The 17,500-nt window shown below is 44.1% G+C and overlaps 1 protein-coding gene across 1 annotated transcript in view; it reads left to right on the forward strand.

Annotated features, from left to right (window-relative positions):
- Nucleotides 1–17,500, forward strand: part of jade2 (jade family PHD finger 2) — a 110,446-nt gene that overhangs the window by 64,457 nt on the left and 28,489 nt on the right. Inside the window, exon 9 of the mRNA XM_034683563.1 lies at nt 8,916–9,033. Within this exon, the coding sequence (XP_034539454.1) occupies nt 8,916–9,033 (118 nt within the window). The remainder of the gene's footprint in view (nt 1–8,915; nt 9,034–17,500) is intronic.

Genomic DNA, 17,500 nt, shown 5'->3' on the forward strand with positions numbered 1-17,500 from the left:
GGAGATGTTTGACCCTGTAGATTAAAGTATACGTGTTTTCTCTGAAGCTGCATCCAGCAGATTTACGTCTCAGCAGCTCTTGTATTCTCACACATGAATTGGTAATGCTGTGACAGACGAGGACGCTCGGTGTGGGAGTGATCTAACTGTTTCTGCAGGATCATGAAAAGGATTTACGGCGTGCTGTAAAGGTCTATGGCTTTGATGAATGCAGGTCACTTGAGTGTTGTAATTTTTCAGTGTGCACGGAGGAGAACCTTTAAAGAGACATTTCACAAAGTGTACCGGCCTTTATGTTTCAGTTCCTCCTCAGGTAATCATCGAGTGAAGGTTTGGGTAGATTTCACTCGGTCATGAACCAACAGGCTTCAGATTCAGATGATGTTTTGTTTCCTTAGATTTCTTCAGCACACACTCCGGTGTAGTTATCTCTGCATGTGATGAAACATGAGAGACACATTTGACAGATTAACTGTTTCTTTAATCACAGCAACGTTTCCTCTATAAAACCCTGTCTCCATTAAAGAGCACACTCCCCCTTTAATTATTGCAGTTGGGATTGTCTTGTTAGTGATTAACCCGGGCTCTCTGTGTTGGGTTTGGGGTGATATCGGGCCAATTAGAGATCAATAATCCTGATGTTTAGCTGACTGCCTCCTCACAGCGGTGTGTGTATTTCAGAGCCAGTGAGCAGTCGATGATGCTCATCAGTAAGCAGCACAGGTTTGAAGTCAATATGCTGGGAGCTGAGAGGGTCAGGTCAATAGAGATCTGAGCGGGAAGTTAGTCAGAGCAGAAAGAAAGAAAGAGACGGAGAGATCTTTTGTGTCTGAGCTCTTTAACTCCTCTGTCCTCTGATTGAAAACACTCAGTCATAAAACTTTCTCCACCTCCCTCAACCTGTTATTACATCTGTTATTACATCTGTTATTCACCACGTCTGTGTGCGTCACTTATCACTTCAGTCAACACCGTGAAATACAGGGTTAAACGCAGGCACTGAGGCACACACACACACACACACACACACACACACACACACACACACACACACACACAAACAAACACGATGCAAACAAACACGATGCAAACACACACAGGATGCAAACACACACACACACACACACACACACACACACACAATGCAAACACACACACACACACACACACAATGCAAACACACACAAACAAACAAACACACACACACACACACGATGCAAACACACACACACACACAAACACACACACAAACATACACGATGCAAACAAACACGATGCAAACACACACAGGATGCAAACACACACACACACACACACACACACACAATGCAAACACACACACACACACACACACACACAATGCAAACACACACAAACAAACAAACACACACACACACGATGCAAACACACACACACACACACACACAATGCAAACACACACACACATACACACACACACAATGCAAACACACACAAACAAACAAACACACACACACACACACGATGCAAACACACACGCACACACACACACATGATGCAAACACACACACGCAAACGATGCAAACACAGACAAACACACACAATGCAAACAAACACAAGCAAACACAAACAAACAAAAACTCACACACACACACACACACGATGCAAACACACACACATAATGCAAACACACACACACACAAACACACATGATGCAAACACACACACACACACAAACACACATGATGCAAACACACACACACACACACACACACACACACACAAACACATACAAACACACAATGCAAACACACACACACACATACAAACACACACACAAACATACACAATGCAAACAAACACGATGCAAACAAACACGATGCAAACACACACAGGATGCAAACACACACACACACACATACACACACACACACACAATGCAAACACACACACACACACACACACACACACAATGCAAACACACACAAACAAACAAACACACACACACACACACACACGATGCAAACACACACGCACACACACACACATGATGCAAACACACACACGCAAACGATGCAAACACACACAATGCAAACAAACACAAGCAAACACAAACAAACAAAAACTCACACACACACACACACGATGCAAACACACACACATAATGCAAACACACACACACACAAACACACATGATGCAAACACACACACACACACACACACACAAAAACACACATGATGCAAACACACACACACAAACACACATGATGCAAACACACACACACACACACACACACACAAACACACATGATGCAAACACACACACACACACAAACACACATGATGCAAACAAACACACACACACGATGCAAACACACACAAACACACATGATGCAAACACACACAAGCAAACACAAACAAACAAAAACTCACACACACAAACAAACATGATGCAAACACACACACACACAAACACACATGATGCAAACACACACACACACAAACACACACAAGCAAACACAAACAAACAAAAACTCACACACACAAACACACATGATGCAAACACACACACATGATGCAAACACACACAAACACGCATGATGCAAACACACATACACACAAACACACACAATGCACACATACACACAAACACACAGACACACACACACAATGCAAACACACACACACACGCACGCACACACACACACACACACACACACACACACACACACACAAAGAGCATGGTGCCCTCCTGCCCGCACACCTGTTGATTCAATTAGTGGTTGATGACATCCAGAGAGAGAGAGAGAGAGAGAGAGAGAGAGAGAGAGAGGTGGGTGGGAGAGAGAGAATGGGGGACAGCGGGGCACAGTGCCATGTGGTGTGAGGGTTAGGGTCTCGCTCAGCTCGGTTAAACACCTTTAATGCTGATTATCTGCAACGTGTTGTGTCATGGATGGATGAGATAAAAAGGAGGTGCGCTCCATCATGGAGGGATTAATGGGGGAGGAAGAAGGAGGAGTAGATGGATGGTCAGAGAGAGAATAGGAGAATTCTCTCAGGGCTCTCTGTCCCTGACTGAAGCCCTCTGATACAGACTCAAACTTTGCAGAGAGGAGTGGGAATCCTTCATTTACCTCATGGTCTCAGGTTTGTGTCTCTGGGCTGATATTTGGAAGTGGGACAGAGAGAACAGCAAAGCGCTGTGTTTGCTGATGGAGTGATGGAGAGCAGCTCAGGATGAATGAACAGACAGATTGAGTAAAGATATAGAAAGCCTGACAGGGGAACAGATAAAGAGTTGGGATGTTTCAGCACAGGGAGGAGGAGGAAGGAGGATTAAATTGTGCAGGAAAGAATGACAAAGAGGAGAGTTAGTAAAGGGCAGGAGCCTCGAACACTCAGAGGAGACGGAGGGAGGAAAAGGTCAGAGGCTTTTTTGTGACTGAGGAGCAAGAGATTTAATTCAGGTCACTTTTTCTTTAAACTCTGCTGTCAGGTAACAAAGGTTCAGTTTGAAGACACACTGAAGGCCAAATTCTACCTGATCCGTCTCTGATCCATCACGGCACCGGATCTGATCGGTTTCTATTCTAGTCAATGTGTTAACTTCCACTGGATCCGCTCCATTGCAACAGGAGAGACTGGAAAACCATCATCAGTCATCAGAAGATAACTGTGATTCATGAAGAAGATAAACGTACGTTTAAGGCTCCTGTGAGGTTTTTATCAGGCGATCAAACAGACTGAAATCAATACTGAAACCTTCATGTGTCAGAAAACAGAAAACTAGATCATCAGCAAGGTGACAGACCATTTCTAAATGTTGTCTTCACGCCTGAAGGGACGACAGCACGCAGCAAAGATTCTCAATGTGCTTCATCTGACCGTGAAGACAGATCAGGAGATCAGAGATGGTGTGCTGCTTCGTCCACAGGGGGCGCCAAAATCAACATAAACCAAATGCTCCCACCATCATGACACTGAAATCTTGGGCAGAGAGATACTAAGTGAAGTCCTGAAACATTGAAGTGAAAGGTTTTCATGGAGCAGACGTTTGAAGCTCTTTAGTCACTGAGAACTCATGCTTCATCTCCACATTCCAGTGAGACCTTTCTACTTTTAAAATTCAACTGGTTCGTTTTGTAATATTCTGCAGAGGTACAGAGCAGCTCAGAGCTTTGGACAGGTGGCCTGATGGGTAGAGAGATTCTCTCAGGGGACAGAGGGAGGACGAGAGAGCGACAGAGTTCAGCTAATTTACCCGTAACTCCACTTCTCCTCCTCTCTACCTCCATCCTGACCCCACCTCACACACTTTCATGAGCCCAGGCAGAGGTAGTTGTTTTTTAAAACAGCACAGAGACACGCACACACACACACACACACACACACACACACACACACACACACACACACACCAAACACATACAACGTGTCCTAATCAAAGCCAAGCTCTGCACAGTGTGTCCCAGTTGAGCTGCTATTTTTATCTGCAGCACTTTAACAGGGACTGAACGGGTCAGAAAGGCCACACTGACGAATCCATCAAGACCAACAGATAAACACTTTCAACACACACACACACACACACACACACACACACACACACACAGGCACACGCATTCACACCAACACACACTTGAGCTCGAGTAAAGAAATAAATGAAGCGATATATTTTCCCTCATGCAAATTGTCCTTTCTCCATATCACTAATCTCACACTACTTTATACACACACATGCACACGCACACACGCACACGCACACACACACACACACACACACACACACACACACACACACACACACACACACAGATGTGGTTCAGGGCACATGATTACTGATTTACGGCTGGAGGAGAAATGCAGTTGGCAGAGATCCAGTTCTTTTCTGGCTCGTTAGTTTGGGATTCAAGAGTTCTGGCCGGGACCCAATTACTTCTACCTCTCTCTCTCTCTCTCTCTCTCTCTCTCTCTCTCTCTCTCTCTCTCTCTCTCTCTCTCTCTCTCTCTCTCTCTCTCTCTCTCCCTCTCTGTGTTGTCGGCACTGTGTTTTTGGGATGTCATGGTATTATGTGCTGTGCTTGAATCTGTAACCACAGAGAGAATCTTTACAACATTTTTTGAAGTCTGTAAAAACAACCTGAGATTCTGATTGGTCAACGCTCAGTAACAGTCTGCTGTTCCTCAGTAACAGTCTGCTGTTCCTCAGTAGCAGTCTGCTGTTCCTCAGTAACAGTCTGCTGTTCCTCAGTAGCAGTCTGCTATTCCTCAGTAGCAGTCTGCTATTCCTCAGTAGCAGTCTGCTATTCCTCAGTAGCAGTCTGCTATTCCTCAGTAGCAGTCTGCTGTTCCTCAGTAGCAGTCTGCTGTTCCTCAGTTACAGTCTGCTGTTCCTCAGCAGTCTGCTGTTCCTCAGTAACAGTCTGCTGTTCCTCAGCAGTCTGCTGTTCCTCAGTTACAGTCTGCTGTTCCTCAGTTACAGTCTGCTGTTCCTCAGTAAGAGTCTGCTGTTCCTCAGTAACAGTCTGCTGTTCCTCAGTAACAGTCTGCTGTTCTTCAGTAACAGTCTGCTGTTCCTCAGTAACAGTCTGCTGTTCCTCAGTAACAGTCTGCTGTTCCTCAGCAGTCTGCTGTTCCTCAGTTACAGTCTGCTGTTCCTCAGTAACAGTCTGCTGTTCCTCAGTAAGAGTCTGCTGTTCCTCAGTAACAGTCTGCTGTTCTTCAGTAACAGTCTGCTGTTCCTCAGTAACAGTCTGCTGTTCCTCAGTAACAGTCTGCTGTTCCTCAGTAACAGTCTGCTGTTCCTCAGTAACAGTCTGCTGTTCCTCAGTAACAGTCTGCTGTTCCTCAGTAACAGTCTGTTGTTCCTCAGTAACAGTCTGCTGTTCCTCAGTAACAGTCTGCTGTTCTTCAGTAATAGTCTTCTGTTCCTCAGTAACAGTCTGCTGTTCCTCAGTAACAGTCTGCTGTTCCTCAGTAGGTTCCTCAGTAACAGTCTGTTGTTCCTCAGTAACAGTCTGCTGTTCCTTAGTAACAGTCCGCTGTTCCTCAGTAACAGTCTGCTGTTCCTCAGTAACAGTCTGCTGTTCCTCAGTAACAGTCCGCTGTTCCTCAGTAACAGTCTGCTGTTCCTCAGTAACAGTCTGCTGTTCCTCAGTAACAGTCTGCTGTTCCTCAGTAACAGTCTGCTGTTCCTCAGTAGCAGTCTGCTGTTCCCCAGTAACAGTCTGCTGTTCCTCAGTAACAGACCGTTGCTATAGAGACCTGACCACCTCTCATTGAGGTTACCCTAACGACAACTCTGGAAGATGAGCTGTAATCACTCGTAGTTCCAAGTTTCTCTGAAAGTAACAAAGGGAAACTTTTGGTTTTGCACCTTTCTTACCTGCGAGCTCGTTCAGGCAGTTATCTGGAGCTGCACTAATTTCATGTTTTCATGCATCATCCTCAGAGTCGCCTGACAGAGCTTCTCCTAATTAGACGGTAAATTTAAGCTCTCTGCTTTTCTAATGCCAGCCCTGCTCCAGCGCTGCGCTCAAACTTTCAGCCTCACCACATGCAGGCTCCAAATGTACGAGGTTCAAGATATTACATCATCACTACTTAATGTCTGCTCTGCTTTGTTGTTAACAGTAAAAAAGTTAACAATAGGATTACTTTGAATGCATAAAATAAGGATAATAACCAGAGGTTCATACTGAGCTCGTCCTCAGGCATCTCCTCTCTCTCTTATCTGTAGATAAAATGATTTTGTTTGCATTAAACAACCACAGCTGCCAGGGGAACACACTCCAGCTTGCTTTCTCCATATCTTTGAATCTTGTTTACTCAGCCTTTGCACTCGTCTGTCTCTCCCTGACCGTCTCTCTGTTTATTCAGTATTTCTTTCTATTAGTCTCATTTGCAGCCTCTGTACTCTCTGTCTCCTTCTCTCTTGTGTTGCCAATTCAAAATGTTAGTCCACACTTCACAACTAAACATCCATATGTGCTGAACATAAACACGCAGCAGCCTCACATCTGAAGCTCTGTATTTACTCACACAGAGATAAAGTAGGGCCGTGTGATCGTGACTCTCAACTCGGTCTCTTTACTGTAAGCGCTTTACCTTGAATGATTTATATCGTTCTATCTTTGGGATTTTCTGGAATTCACAACGGCCAGTTGTGATGAAATGTGAGATTTTCAGAGAGACTTCATTCAAACTATTGTCTCTACTCGTCTGCTGGTCATGGTGTTTGTACGTCCCTCCTCTTCTCTCTTGATACTCGTCTTTGCACTAAATCCCAGGAACTTGAGACTACAGTCATGGCCAAAAGTTTTGAGAATGACACAAATATTACATTTTCACAAAGTCTGCTGCTTCAGGGTTTTTAGGTGTTTTTGTCAGATGTTTCTATGGTATAATGAAATACAATTAGAAGCATTTCATTAGCATCAAAAGCTTTTATTGAGAATTACACAGAATTCATGCAATAAGTCAATATTTGCAGTGTTGACCCTTCTTTTTCAAGACCTCTGTAATTCTCCCTGGCATGCTGTCAATCAACTTCTGGACCAAATCCTGACTGATGGCAGTCCATTCTTGCATAATCAATGCTTGGAGTTTGTCAGAATTTGTGGGTTTTTGATTGTCCACCCGCCTCTTGAGGATTGACCACAAGTTCTCAATGGGATTAAGATCTGGGGAGTTTCCTGGCCAAGGGCCCAAAATCTTAATGTTTTGTTCCCTGAGCCATTTTGTTATGACTTTTGCTTTATGGCAAGGTGCTCCATCATGCTGGAAAAGACATTCTTCATCACCAAACTGCCCTTGGATGGTTGGGAGAAGTTGCTCTCGGAGGACGTTCTGGTACCATTCTTTATTCATGGCTGTGTTTTTAGGCAAGATTGTGAGAGAGCCCACTCCCTTGACCGAAAAGCAACCCCACACATGAATGGTCTCAGGATGCTTCACTGTTGGCAAGAGACAGCACTGATGGTAGCGCTCACCTCGTCTTCTCCGAACAAGCCTTCCTCCAGATGCCCCAAACAATCGGAAAGGGGATTCATCAGAGAAAATGACTTTACCCCAGTCCTCAGCAGTCCAGTCCCTGTACCTTCTGCAGAGTATCAGTCTGTCCCTGATGTTTTTACTGTAGAGAAGTGGCTTCTTTGCTGCTCTCCTTGACACCAGGCCTTCCTCCAAAAGTCTTGGCCTCACTGTGCGTGCAGATGCACTCACACCTGCCTGCTGCCATTCCTGAGCAAGCTCTGCACTGGTGGTGGCCCGATCCCGCAGCTGTAACACCTTCAGGAGACGGTCCTGGCGCTTGCTGGACTTTCTTGGGCGCCCTGGAGCCTGTTTGGCAACAATTGAACCTCTCTCCTTGAAGTTCTTGATAATTCAATAGACGGTTGACTGAGGTGCAATCTTACTCGCTGCTATAAACGTCCCTGTTAGGCCCTTTTTGTGCAATGCAATGATGGCTGCACGTGTTTCCTTGCAGGTAACCATGGCTAACAGATGAGGAACAATGGTGTCATGCACCATCTTCCTTTTAAAGTGTCCAGTCACTCAATCATGACAGATTGATCGCCAGCCTTGTCCTCATCAACACCCACACCTGTGTTAATGTGTGTGACACCTGTGTGTCATTGAAATTATGTTAGCTGGTCCTTTTGTGGCAGGGCTGAAATGCAGTGGAAATGTGTTTTTGGTGATAAAGTTAATTTTCAAGGCAAAGAGGGACTTTGCAATTAATTGCAGTTGAGCTGATCACTCCTCATAACATTCTGGAGTATATGCAAATTGCCATTCTAAAAACTGAAACAGCAGACTTTGTGAAAATTAATAGTTGTGTCATTCTCAAAACTTTTGGCCATGACTGTAGATGAAACCAGCTGTCACACCTCTGTCCTGTTTCTTCTAACCGTGATGTTTTCTGTCCTCAGGTGCGCAACTTGTGCTACATGGTGTCACGGAGGGAGAAAATGAAACACACCCTGTGTGACCTCCAGGAGAAGATCTTCCACCTGCAGGTACAACTACTAGAAGAGGACATCGCTGGAGGTAAGAGAGAGAGAGAAACACGAGTTTTGACTGAACTTTTTCTGATTCCATCTAAAAAAAACAAAAAACACCATTCCAAAAAACCTGTTACCCATCAGCCTCTCTGGCACCGAGGTCAGGGCCGCCAACACACATCTGAAAGAGGAAAGTACACTTTGGAAAGCTGGAGTGAGAAACAGTTTGATCCCTGGCCGACTGAGAGGAGTGGGTGGACAGATTTAGAAATGGCCTGTCATCACTTTTTTGCACAGTAGGCCACACTCGACACCTGCACAGAGGAGAGCGCTGGAATAATAGTTCAGCCAGATATTGTGACACACACTGAAATGGAGCTCTAGTTCCTCTCACACAGATGGCTGACCTTGATGCATTTAATGCTGCTGGTCTGTGATGGAGGATGAGAAGGAGGGAGTTGATTCTGTTACATTGGATAAATATATAAGACATTATATATGAGGTGATATTAAGCAGGAGAGATCTGCAGAGTGTTGTTCTTATTTTTAAGTGTATAAATGAAGATGTGCTCAGAGGACCCTCACCTTTTGACACTGATTTGAATTTAACTGCAGAGGCTAGTTAGGAGCTTTAAGGCAGTAAGAAGTGAAAGCTTCTTTTAAATCAATGTTTGAAAGCAATATAAATCCTTCAGCCTTCACTCTGGATTAAAATGCAGCTGAGCTTTATGAAGTCTTATAGTTGAGTCCAGAGGAAAGAAAAGGTACCACTGCCTGATCGATCACTTTAATCATATCATTGATGATGTTTCAGTCCTCAGACCTTCATCAAGAACAGCTGATATCATAATAATAATACATTTTATTTCTATAGCACCTTTTAAAAGCATGTTTACAAAGTGCTTTACAGAGTGCAAGACATAGAGAGTGAAAACACTAAAGCACATGACAAAGGTAAGGAGAGCTAAAATGAGTGAAGTAAAAGACAATAATAAAAAACATGCAGAAATGAAAAAGTCAGTGATAAGTTAAGAAATAAAAGCACATTTAAAAAAGTGTGTTTTTAAAAGAGATTTAAAAGAGGACAAGGATGTGGCTTGCCTGATCTGCAAAGGCCTGGTCGCCTCTGGTTTTTAAAGGTGACATATCATGCAAAATGGACTTTTTAATGGTTCTCTACCTGAAATATGTATCCCTGTCTACAAACCCCCCGAGAATGAAAAAAAACCATTCTGCCCCTGTTCTGATTTCTCCACCTTTCTGTAAATGTGTGTGAAACGAGCCATTTCGGACTTCAGTGTTTTTGTTACGTAACAACAATATCCGGTCTGTCACGGAGTCAGAGCTCGGAGCTTGTTCAGCCCATAGACTGTATAAAATACAACTCAACCCCTCCTCCGTTTTTCATTACCTGCACACATGTGTGCTAACAAGGAGCTTAGGAGGGAGGCATGCTAGTTGTAGGCTGTCTTAATAAACACAAAGGTCGGTTTTACTCCCCACGTCTGCAGATTTGAAGATCTAGTGGATGATTTTTATTTGTCATGGAAAAGTGCTAGCGCTTATTAGCATAGCCACATAGCTACATGTTCATAGCTGTAGCTGTAGCTGTGTACCAAGACACACGTCGACATACTGACAAATAAAACAACAAGAAACACTAAATCTGTGACCAATCCTTCAGAAAGGTCCTTTCTGCCTTTCTGGCAGAGGTCGGTTTTACTCCCCACGTCTGCAGATTTGAAGATCTAGTGGATGATTTTTATTTATCATGGGTAAGTGCTAGCGCTAGTTAGCATAGCTACATGTCGTAGCTGTGTACCAAGACACACGTCTACATACTGATAAATAAAACAACAAGAAACACTAAATCTGTGACCAATCCATCAGAAAGGTCCCGCTGCCTTTCTGGCAGAGGTCGGTTTTACTCCCCACGTCTGCAGATTTGAAGATCTAGTGGATGATTTTTATTTATCATGGATAAGTGCTATTGCTAGTTAGCATAGCCACATAGCTACATGTTCGTAGCTGTGTACCAAGACACACGTCGACATACTGATAAATAAAACAACAAGAAACACTAAATCTGTGACCAATCCTTCAGAAAGGTCCTGCTGCAGGCGCCTCTCCATCAGGATCAGATTCTGGATCAGATTCAGAGGGTTGAAGTAACGTGATCTCTGAGCAGCCGTGTATATTCAGCCAACATGTAAACATTAGATCAACGTGCTGGACAGCCGAGGCACATCCACTTCCTGAGGGGGCGTGGTCAGAGGGAAAACAGAGTGTTCTGAGGAGGACTGAAGAAGAGGGTTTTTCAGGCAGACCAAAATCTGATTTCAAAGTGTTTTTTTGAGCATAAACTTTAAAGACATGTTTTGGGGACCTCTTAGACCAATATATGTTGATGAAAAAAGCGTGATATGTCACCTTTAACTTCCCCCTTGGGAGTTCCAAGAGGGACCTGATATGAACAAACAGCTCTTTATACAGTATGTTAATGTATGTCAGCTTTAGTCTGTGGGATATAATATATATAATAGGATATTAAGGAAAGAAACAAAGGAACGTACCAGTTTGTTTTTAAATATAAATAACTTGAATTTGTGATCAAATAATGTTTTTAATGATTTGGTTTGTTAGTCTTTGCTTTAGAATCAGACTCGCTCACCTCAGTCCTCTGACGCCTGCATGGGAACAACATGGAGAGAGTCCGGACACTTTCTTCATTACCTTTGAAAATATACACATTTTCATTACTTATGCATCATCCACCATCTCTGAGGATGTTTAAAGTGAAGTTTAATCTGCGTCACCATGACAGTTTGTGCAGAAGGAGAAGAAAACACTTTGCCACACATCCACGCGGTCAACAGTCCGTGTGCAAGTTCAATGGTACGAGGGCTTACCCCAAATTTACACAGGAAAAAGACTTGAAGCGTATCTGTGTACACTACAGCATTGACTCGAATGAGAACATAACTCAGTCCTCTGTGTTCTCCAGGCTGACTAACAGAAGATCAAACTTCTGTCTACCGGTTGCTGAAAACCAGAATCCTGCAAGTCTTTGTTTCAGACACAGAACGCCACGTTTCAAATGATTGACATCACACGTCCTCCGATGGTTAAACAACACGTCACTCAGAACTAGTTTGTTTTTAACTTGTTGTTCTCTCAGAGTCTTTGCTTTAATTTGATCGAACAGTGTCAGAGAGACACGAAACATGGGGAGGAGAGAGAGAGGGGGACAAAGAGAGAGAGACAGAGAGAGAGAGAGAGAGAGAGAGAGAGAGAGAGAGCGCCTCTGTTCATGTGGCACATGATCTACGTACTGATCTAAAGTCTGAGGTCCAGGTCCTACATAGAGAAAGAAAGCTGATCAAGTTAAACCCCAAACCCTCGTGTTCCGTTTCACCGTGGCTGCTAGCTGCTGACACTGTTGTCATGGTGATGATGGTGAGCCCGAGACACGGGGACAGGAAGATAAAATCATCGTATTGTTGTTTCATCGTGACCTGCAGGGGGACTTCAGTGAGTCATCGCTGTCATGGTAAAACACGTGTCATCTCACTGGTATTGCAATGATGGACAACTGTGTGTGTGTGTGTGTGTGCGTGTGCATGTGTGTGTGTGTGTGTGTGTGTGTGTGTGCAGTTAGCGCTCAGTTTGCAGGACTCATCATTCCAAAAAACGGCTGCACACACAACTATTCACTACACTAAATCTTACAAACACTTTCACTCTCTCTCACACACACACACACATGCACACACATGCACATACACTGGCATGCACACACACACACACACACACACTCACACACACACACAGCACAGTGATCCTGACTCAGCAGATTGCTGCCATCAGGTACTCGGAGCTGTGCTGTTGGCACTGAACGGCAAAATCTATTCCCACTGTAGATAAGAGAGGCTGGTGTGTGTGCGTGTTTTTGTGCGTGTGTGTGTGCGTGTGTGTGTGTGTGTGTGTTAGTGTGAAGAATGAGGTCGCCCATTCTAATGATTTGACGTGTCCCTCACCTTGTATCTACCTTTCTTCCTCTGCCTGTTTTATCTTCCTCTCTTATTTTCCACACTCCATTTCTCTCCACCCTCCTCTGTTATCTGTTTTTCTCCTCCATCTGCTTCTTCCTTTTCTTTCCCCCCCCCCTGAGATGCCCTCTGAGGGTTCATATTCTCCTCTTTGTATCCTGTTTGCCTTGTATTTAAAGAAACTCATCATCTTTCCAACAGCTTAAAGCAAGAAGAGATTAACTCCTCTCCGGCATTCCTTATTTTATGTCTTAGCTTTCTAAATTAGAGTCCTTACCCCTCTCTCTACCTCTGCCGTGATGTTGGGATTGAGAATATCAAGTTAAAGGTAGTGGGAGAAGTTTGCCCTCGTGTTTTTCAGCTGCCCGAGAAAGCGTAGAGCAACTTGCCAGAGATCCTTCCTGCTCAGCTGAGTTCAAGAGTAAGAGACAGACTGGATCTTCCAGCTGTGTGAGGTTGAGTTAATCCCATCACTTTAAAAAGGGTTTTTGTTTTCTGTGTAAACTGCTCTGACGTCTCATTCCAGGGAGCACAGAAAGGCTTTGTAACTGTAACATCAAATTTTCAGAGACCTGCAGAAACCCCAATCCGACTGTGCTCCTCCAGCATCACGATCCATCCTCCTCTCGTCTCCCTCTGGGCTTGTCTCCATGTGGAAAAAACACAAACATCTCTCCTCAGCCTCCGAGTGAAACAGAACCCCAAATCTCTGTCCGCCTGTCTGTCTCTCATTGTGCTTCATCTGTCATGTTCCACTTTCTGTCTGCCACTCTGCCTGTCTCTCTGTCATGTTTATCCGCCTGTCTGTCATGTTGAGGGCTGCTCTCGTCATGCTTTGTGACTGCTAGCGTGTTCCCTGCAAGGCGGACTGGCGGGCAGGCAATATCCCTGCAGGGAAGCATTATGCAGAAGGGACGAGGAAGTCTGCATGATGCATGTTCTAGTTTTTACCAGCTTATCTAGGGTTGTCACCTTGGGCTCGGTCACTATTACCAGTTCAGACTGACCAAATGAACATCAAATTCAGACATAGGACACTGAAGCTCTGCAGCTGTGATCTTGTCTTCTTCTGGTGAACCTTCTTTAGTCATAAAAGTTGTAATGGCTGCTTGTTTTTGTTTGTTTGATTCCACAGCTTCATGCTTTTGGGTTTTTGCGTGGATTTCCAAAGCCCTTCATATTTCACAGAGATTTTCGCCGGACACAAAATGCATGTGACAGAAAAATTGTCTTCATGGGTCGGCCATACCCATTCAAACTCTGACAGTGTCTCCCAGTCAAGATTGTAACTAGTATATTTTTTTTTCAGTGCTGGTGGCTTGCATGTATTTGCTCCATCTCCTTCCTCACCAGTCGTCTCTCCTCCCATTTCAAACGGAGACGCCAAAAGTTGGTGAAAAGCTCCGAGCTCTGACTTCCTGTTACAGACCGGATATCGTTGTGACGTATGAAAAACACTGAAAACTGAAACGGCTGGTTTCAGCACACATTTACAGAAAGGTGGAGAAATCAAAACAGGGGCAGAATGGATTCTTTTCATTTTCAGGGGGTTTGTAGACAGGGACACAGATTTCAGGGAGAGAACCATTAAAAAGTCGATTTTGCATGATATGTCACCTTTAAAGCATGTTTGGATGTGAATCAGCTGACTGCACACAGAGGAGACGCTCAGCTGGGGGCTGCGGCTGAGTGACAGGTCTCTTTGTTTCTCCGCTGCCGGACTGATTATGACCCGGTTGCGCTCCTGGCTGACACCTGACCACGTAAACATGCTTATTTTTCTCAATAAGAACCAGTAGACAGAAAACTGGACACTGTGAGTCTTAAATATGATTCTGTTCAGGTGTCCTGTTGCAGTAAATCCACATGTAGTCCGGGTCTTCACTGATTCTGCATCTGCAGAGATTATTTATAAGCCTGCTCCACATGTTGATATTCAGCGTGTTGATTACTTTGTACGCCCCAATATGATCGGTTCTTCTGCTGAGGCCATTTTTAACAAAACAACAAATCAAAACTCAGCGTGGCTGAAGTTGTTTTCTTCATCCCCCTATCCCCTCTCGCACGTGTCTCGTTCTTCTGAGTTTTTTTGCTGTCGGCAAATCAGCTGAAAGGAACATTACGGCCACCCACTGCATGCATGTCACATAAAGCTGCGTCTGTGTACAGGAAACTTTGATTTTTTTTTTAATTGAAGCCTTTGCGATTTGATAATTGCATTCTATTACATCGCGATGTCGGTTTGAATTCAAGTCAAGTTTCCCTCCCTGCTTGAGCCGCTTTGAGCCACTAGGGCGCGCTCGTGTGACGTACGTATACACGGGAAGAAAACAGAGACAATTTTAAATACCTGCAGAAGCACGGGGGACCTTTCTAGACTACAGAACGAAGGAAATCAAATGTTGCATTTTCCAAAAAAAGCCGGGACAAATTGTGTCCCAGGAGAGATTTTTATTTTCCCGGGACAGCTGGTGAAAAAAAAAGAGAACAATTCTGAGAAAAATGGGATGGATGGTAATTCTAAGCTTCTTCCTGATTTCTCATATTTTTGCACATTTTCTCACTTAAATGTTTCAGATCATCAAACAAATGTTAATATTAGACAAAGATAACCAGAGTAAATGCAGTTTTTAAATGCAGATTTTATTTATTAAAGGTGACATATCATGCAAAATGGACTTTTTAATGGTTCTCTCCCTGAAATATGTGTCCCTGTCTACAAACCCCCCCGAGAATGAAAAGAATCCATTCTGCCCCTGTTCTGATTTCTCCACCTTTCTGTAAATGTGTGTGAAACGAGTCGTTTCAGACTTCAGTGTTTTTGTTACGTCACAACAATATCCGGTCTGTAACAGGAGGTCAGAGCTCGGAGCTTGTTCAGCCCATAGACTGTATAAAATACAACTCAACCCCTCCTCCGTTTTTCATTACCTGCACACATGTGTGCTAACAAGGAGCTTAGGAGGGAGGCATGCTAGTTGTAGGCTGTCTTAATAAACACAAAGGTCGGTTTTACTCCCCACGTCTGCAGATTTGAAGATCTAGCGGATGATTTTTATTTATCATGGATAAGTGCTAGCGCTAGTTAGCATAGCCACATAGCTACATGTTCGTAGCTGTGTACCAAGACACACGTCGACATACTGACAAATAAAACAACAGGAAACACTAAATCTGTGACCAATGGTTCGGAAAGGTCCTGCTGCAGGCGCCTCTCCGTCAGGATCAGATTCTGGATCAGATTCAGAGGGTTGAAGTAACGTGATCTCTGAGCAGCCGGGTATATTCAGCCAACATGTAAACATTAGATCAACGTGCCGGAGAGCCGAAGCCACACCCACTTCCTGAGGGGGCGTGGTCAGAGAGAAAACAGAGTGTTCTGAGGAGGACTGAAGAAGAGGGTTTTTCAGGCAGACCAAAATCTGATTTCAAAGTGTTTTTTTGAGCATAAACTTTAAAGACATGTTTTGGGGACCTCTTAGACCAATATATGTTGATGAAAAAAGCGTGACGTCACCTTTAAGGGAAAAAAGTTGAAATCATGAATTCTGCTCTTTACCAGAAAATCCTGAAGGAGAATGTCCGGCAATCAGTTCCAGACCTCAAGCTTAAGCACACTTAGGTTATGCAGCAGGACAATGATCCAAAGCACAACACCAAGTCCACTTCTGAATGGCTTAAAAAAAACCAAAAAGAATGTTTTGGAGTGAGCCGAGTCAAAGTCCGGACTTGAATCCGATTGAGATGCTGTGGTGTGACCTTGAACAGGCCGTGGCTGAACCCTCCAGTGTGGCTGAACTAAAACAACTCTGTGAAGAAGAGCGGGCCAAAATTAATCCAGAGCGATGTAAAAAGACTCATCACCAGTTCAGTCAGACAACTCAGGTTTAAATTGTTTATTGTAGCAGCAAATACATATTCATGTTTGGCGCCCAGGCTCCGGCCTCATCAGTGATGAGCAAAACATACTAAACACCCCCGGAGCCTGCAGGTGGAAGCTGGGGAGGCGGCGGGGAAGAAGAAAATATCAGCAATAGGCATGCAGCAGCAGAGTCGTTGACAGGCAGAGGGAGAGATGGGAGACTTTTTCCCAGTTTAAATAGACCGCCAATTTGAGAGGCAGAGGGCCGGATTGGATGATGGATAAGAGAGTGGGACATGTGACGTGTATGGCAGTGCAGCTCGAGTTGTCTGCCTGAACTAGCTCGCAGGCGTTGCTCCATTTATCTCAAACGCTTGACTGCAGTTATTGCCTCCAAGGGTGGCACAACCAGTTTTAGGTTTAGGGGGAATTACTTTTTCACACAGGGTCAGGTGGGTTTGGATAAATATTTTCCCTTAAAACATAAAAACATCATTTAAAAACTGCATTTCATGTTTACTCTGGTTATCTTTGTCTAATATTACTTTTTTTTGATGATCTGAAACATTCAAGTGTGAAAAATGTGCCAAAATATAAAATCA

Source organism: Notolabrus celidotus, chromosome 5 (genome assembly GCF_009762535.1).
Source record: "Notolabrus celidotus isolate fNotCel1 chromosome 5, fNotCel1.pri, whole genome shotgun sequence".
Classification (NCBI taxonomy): domain Eukaryota; kingdom Metazoa; phylum Chordata; class Actinopteri; order Labriformes; family Labridae; genus Notolabrus; species Notolabrus celidotus.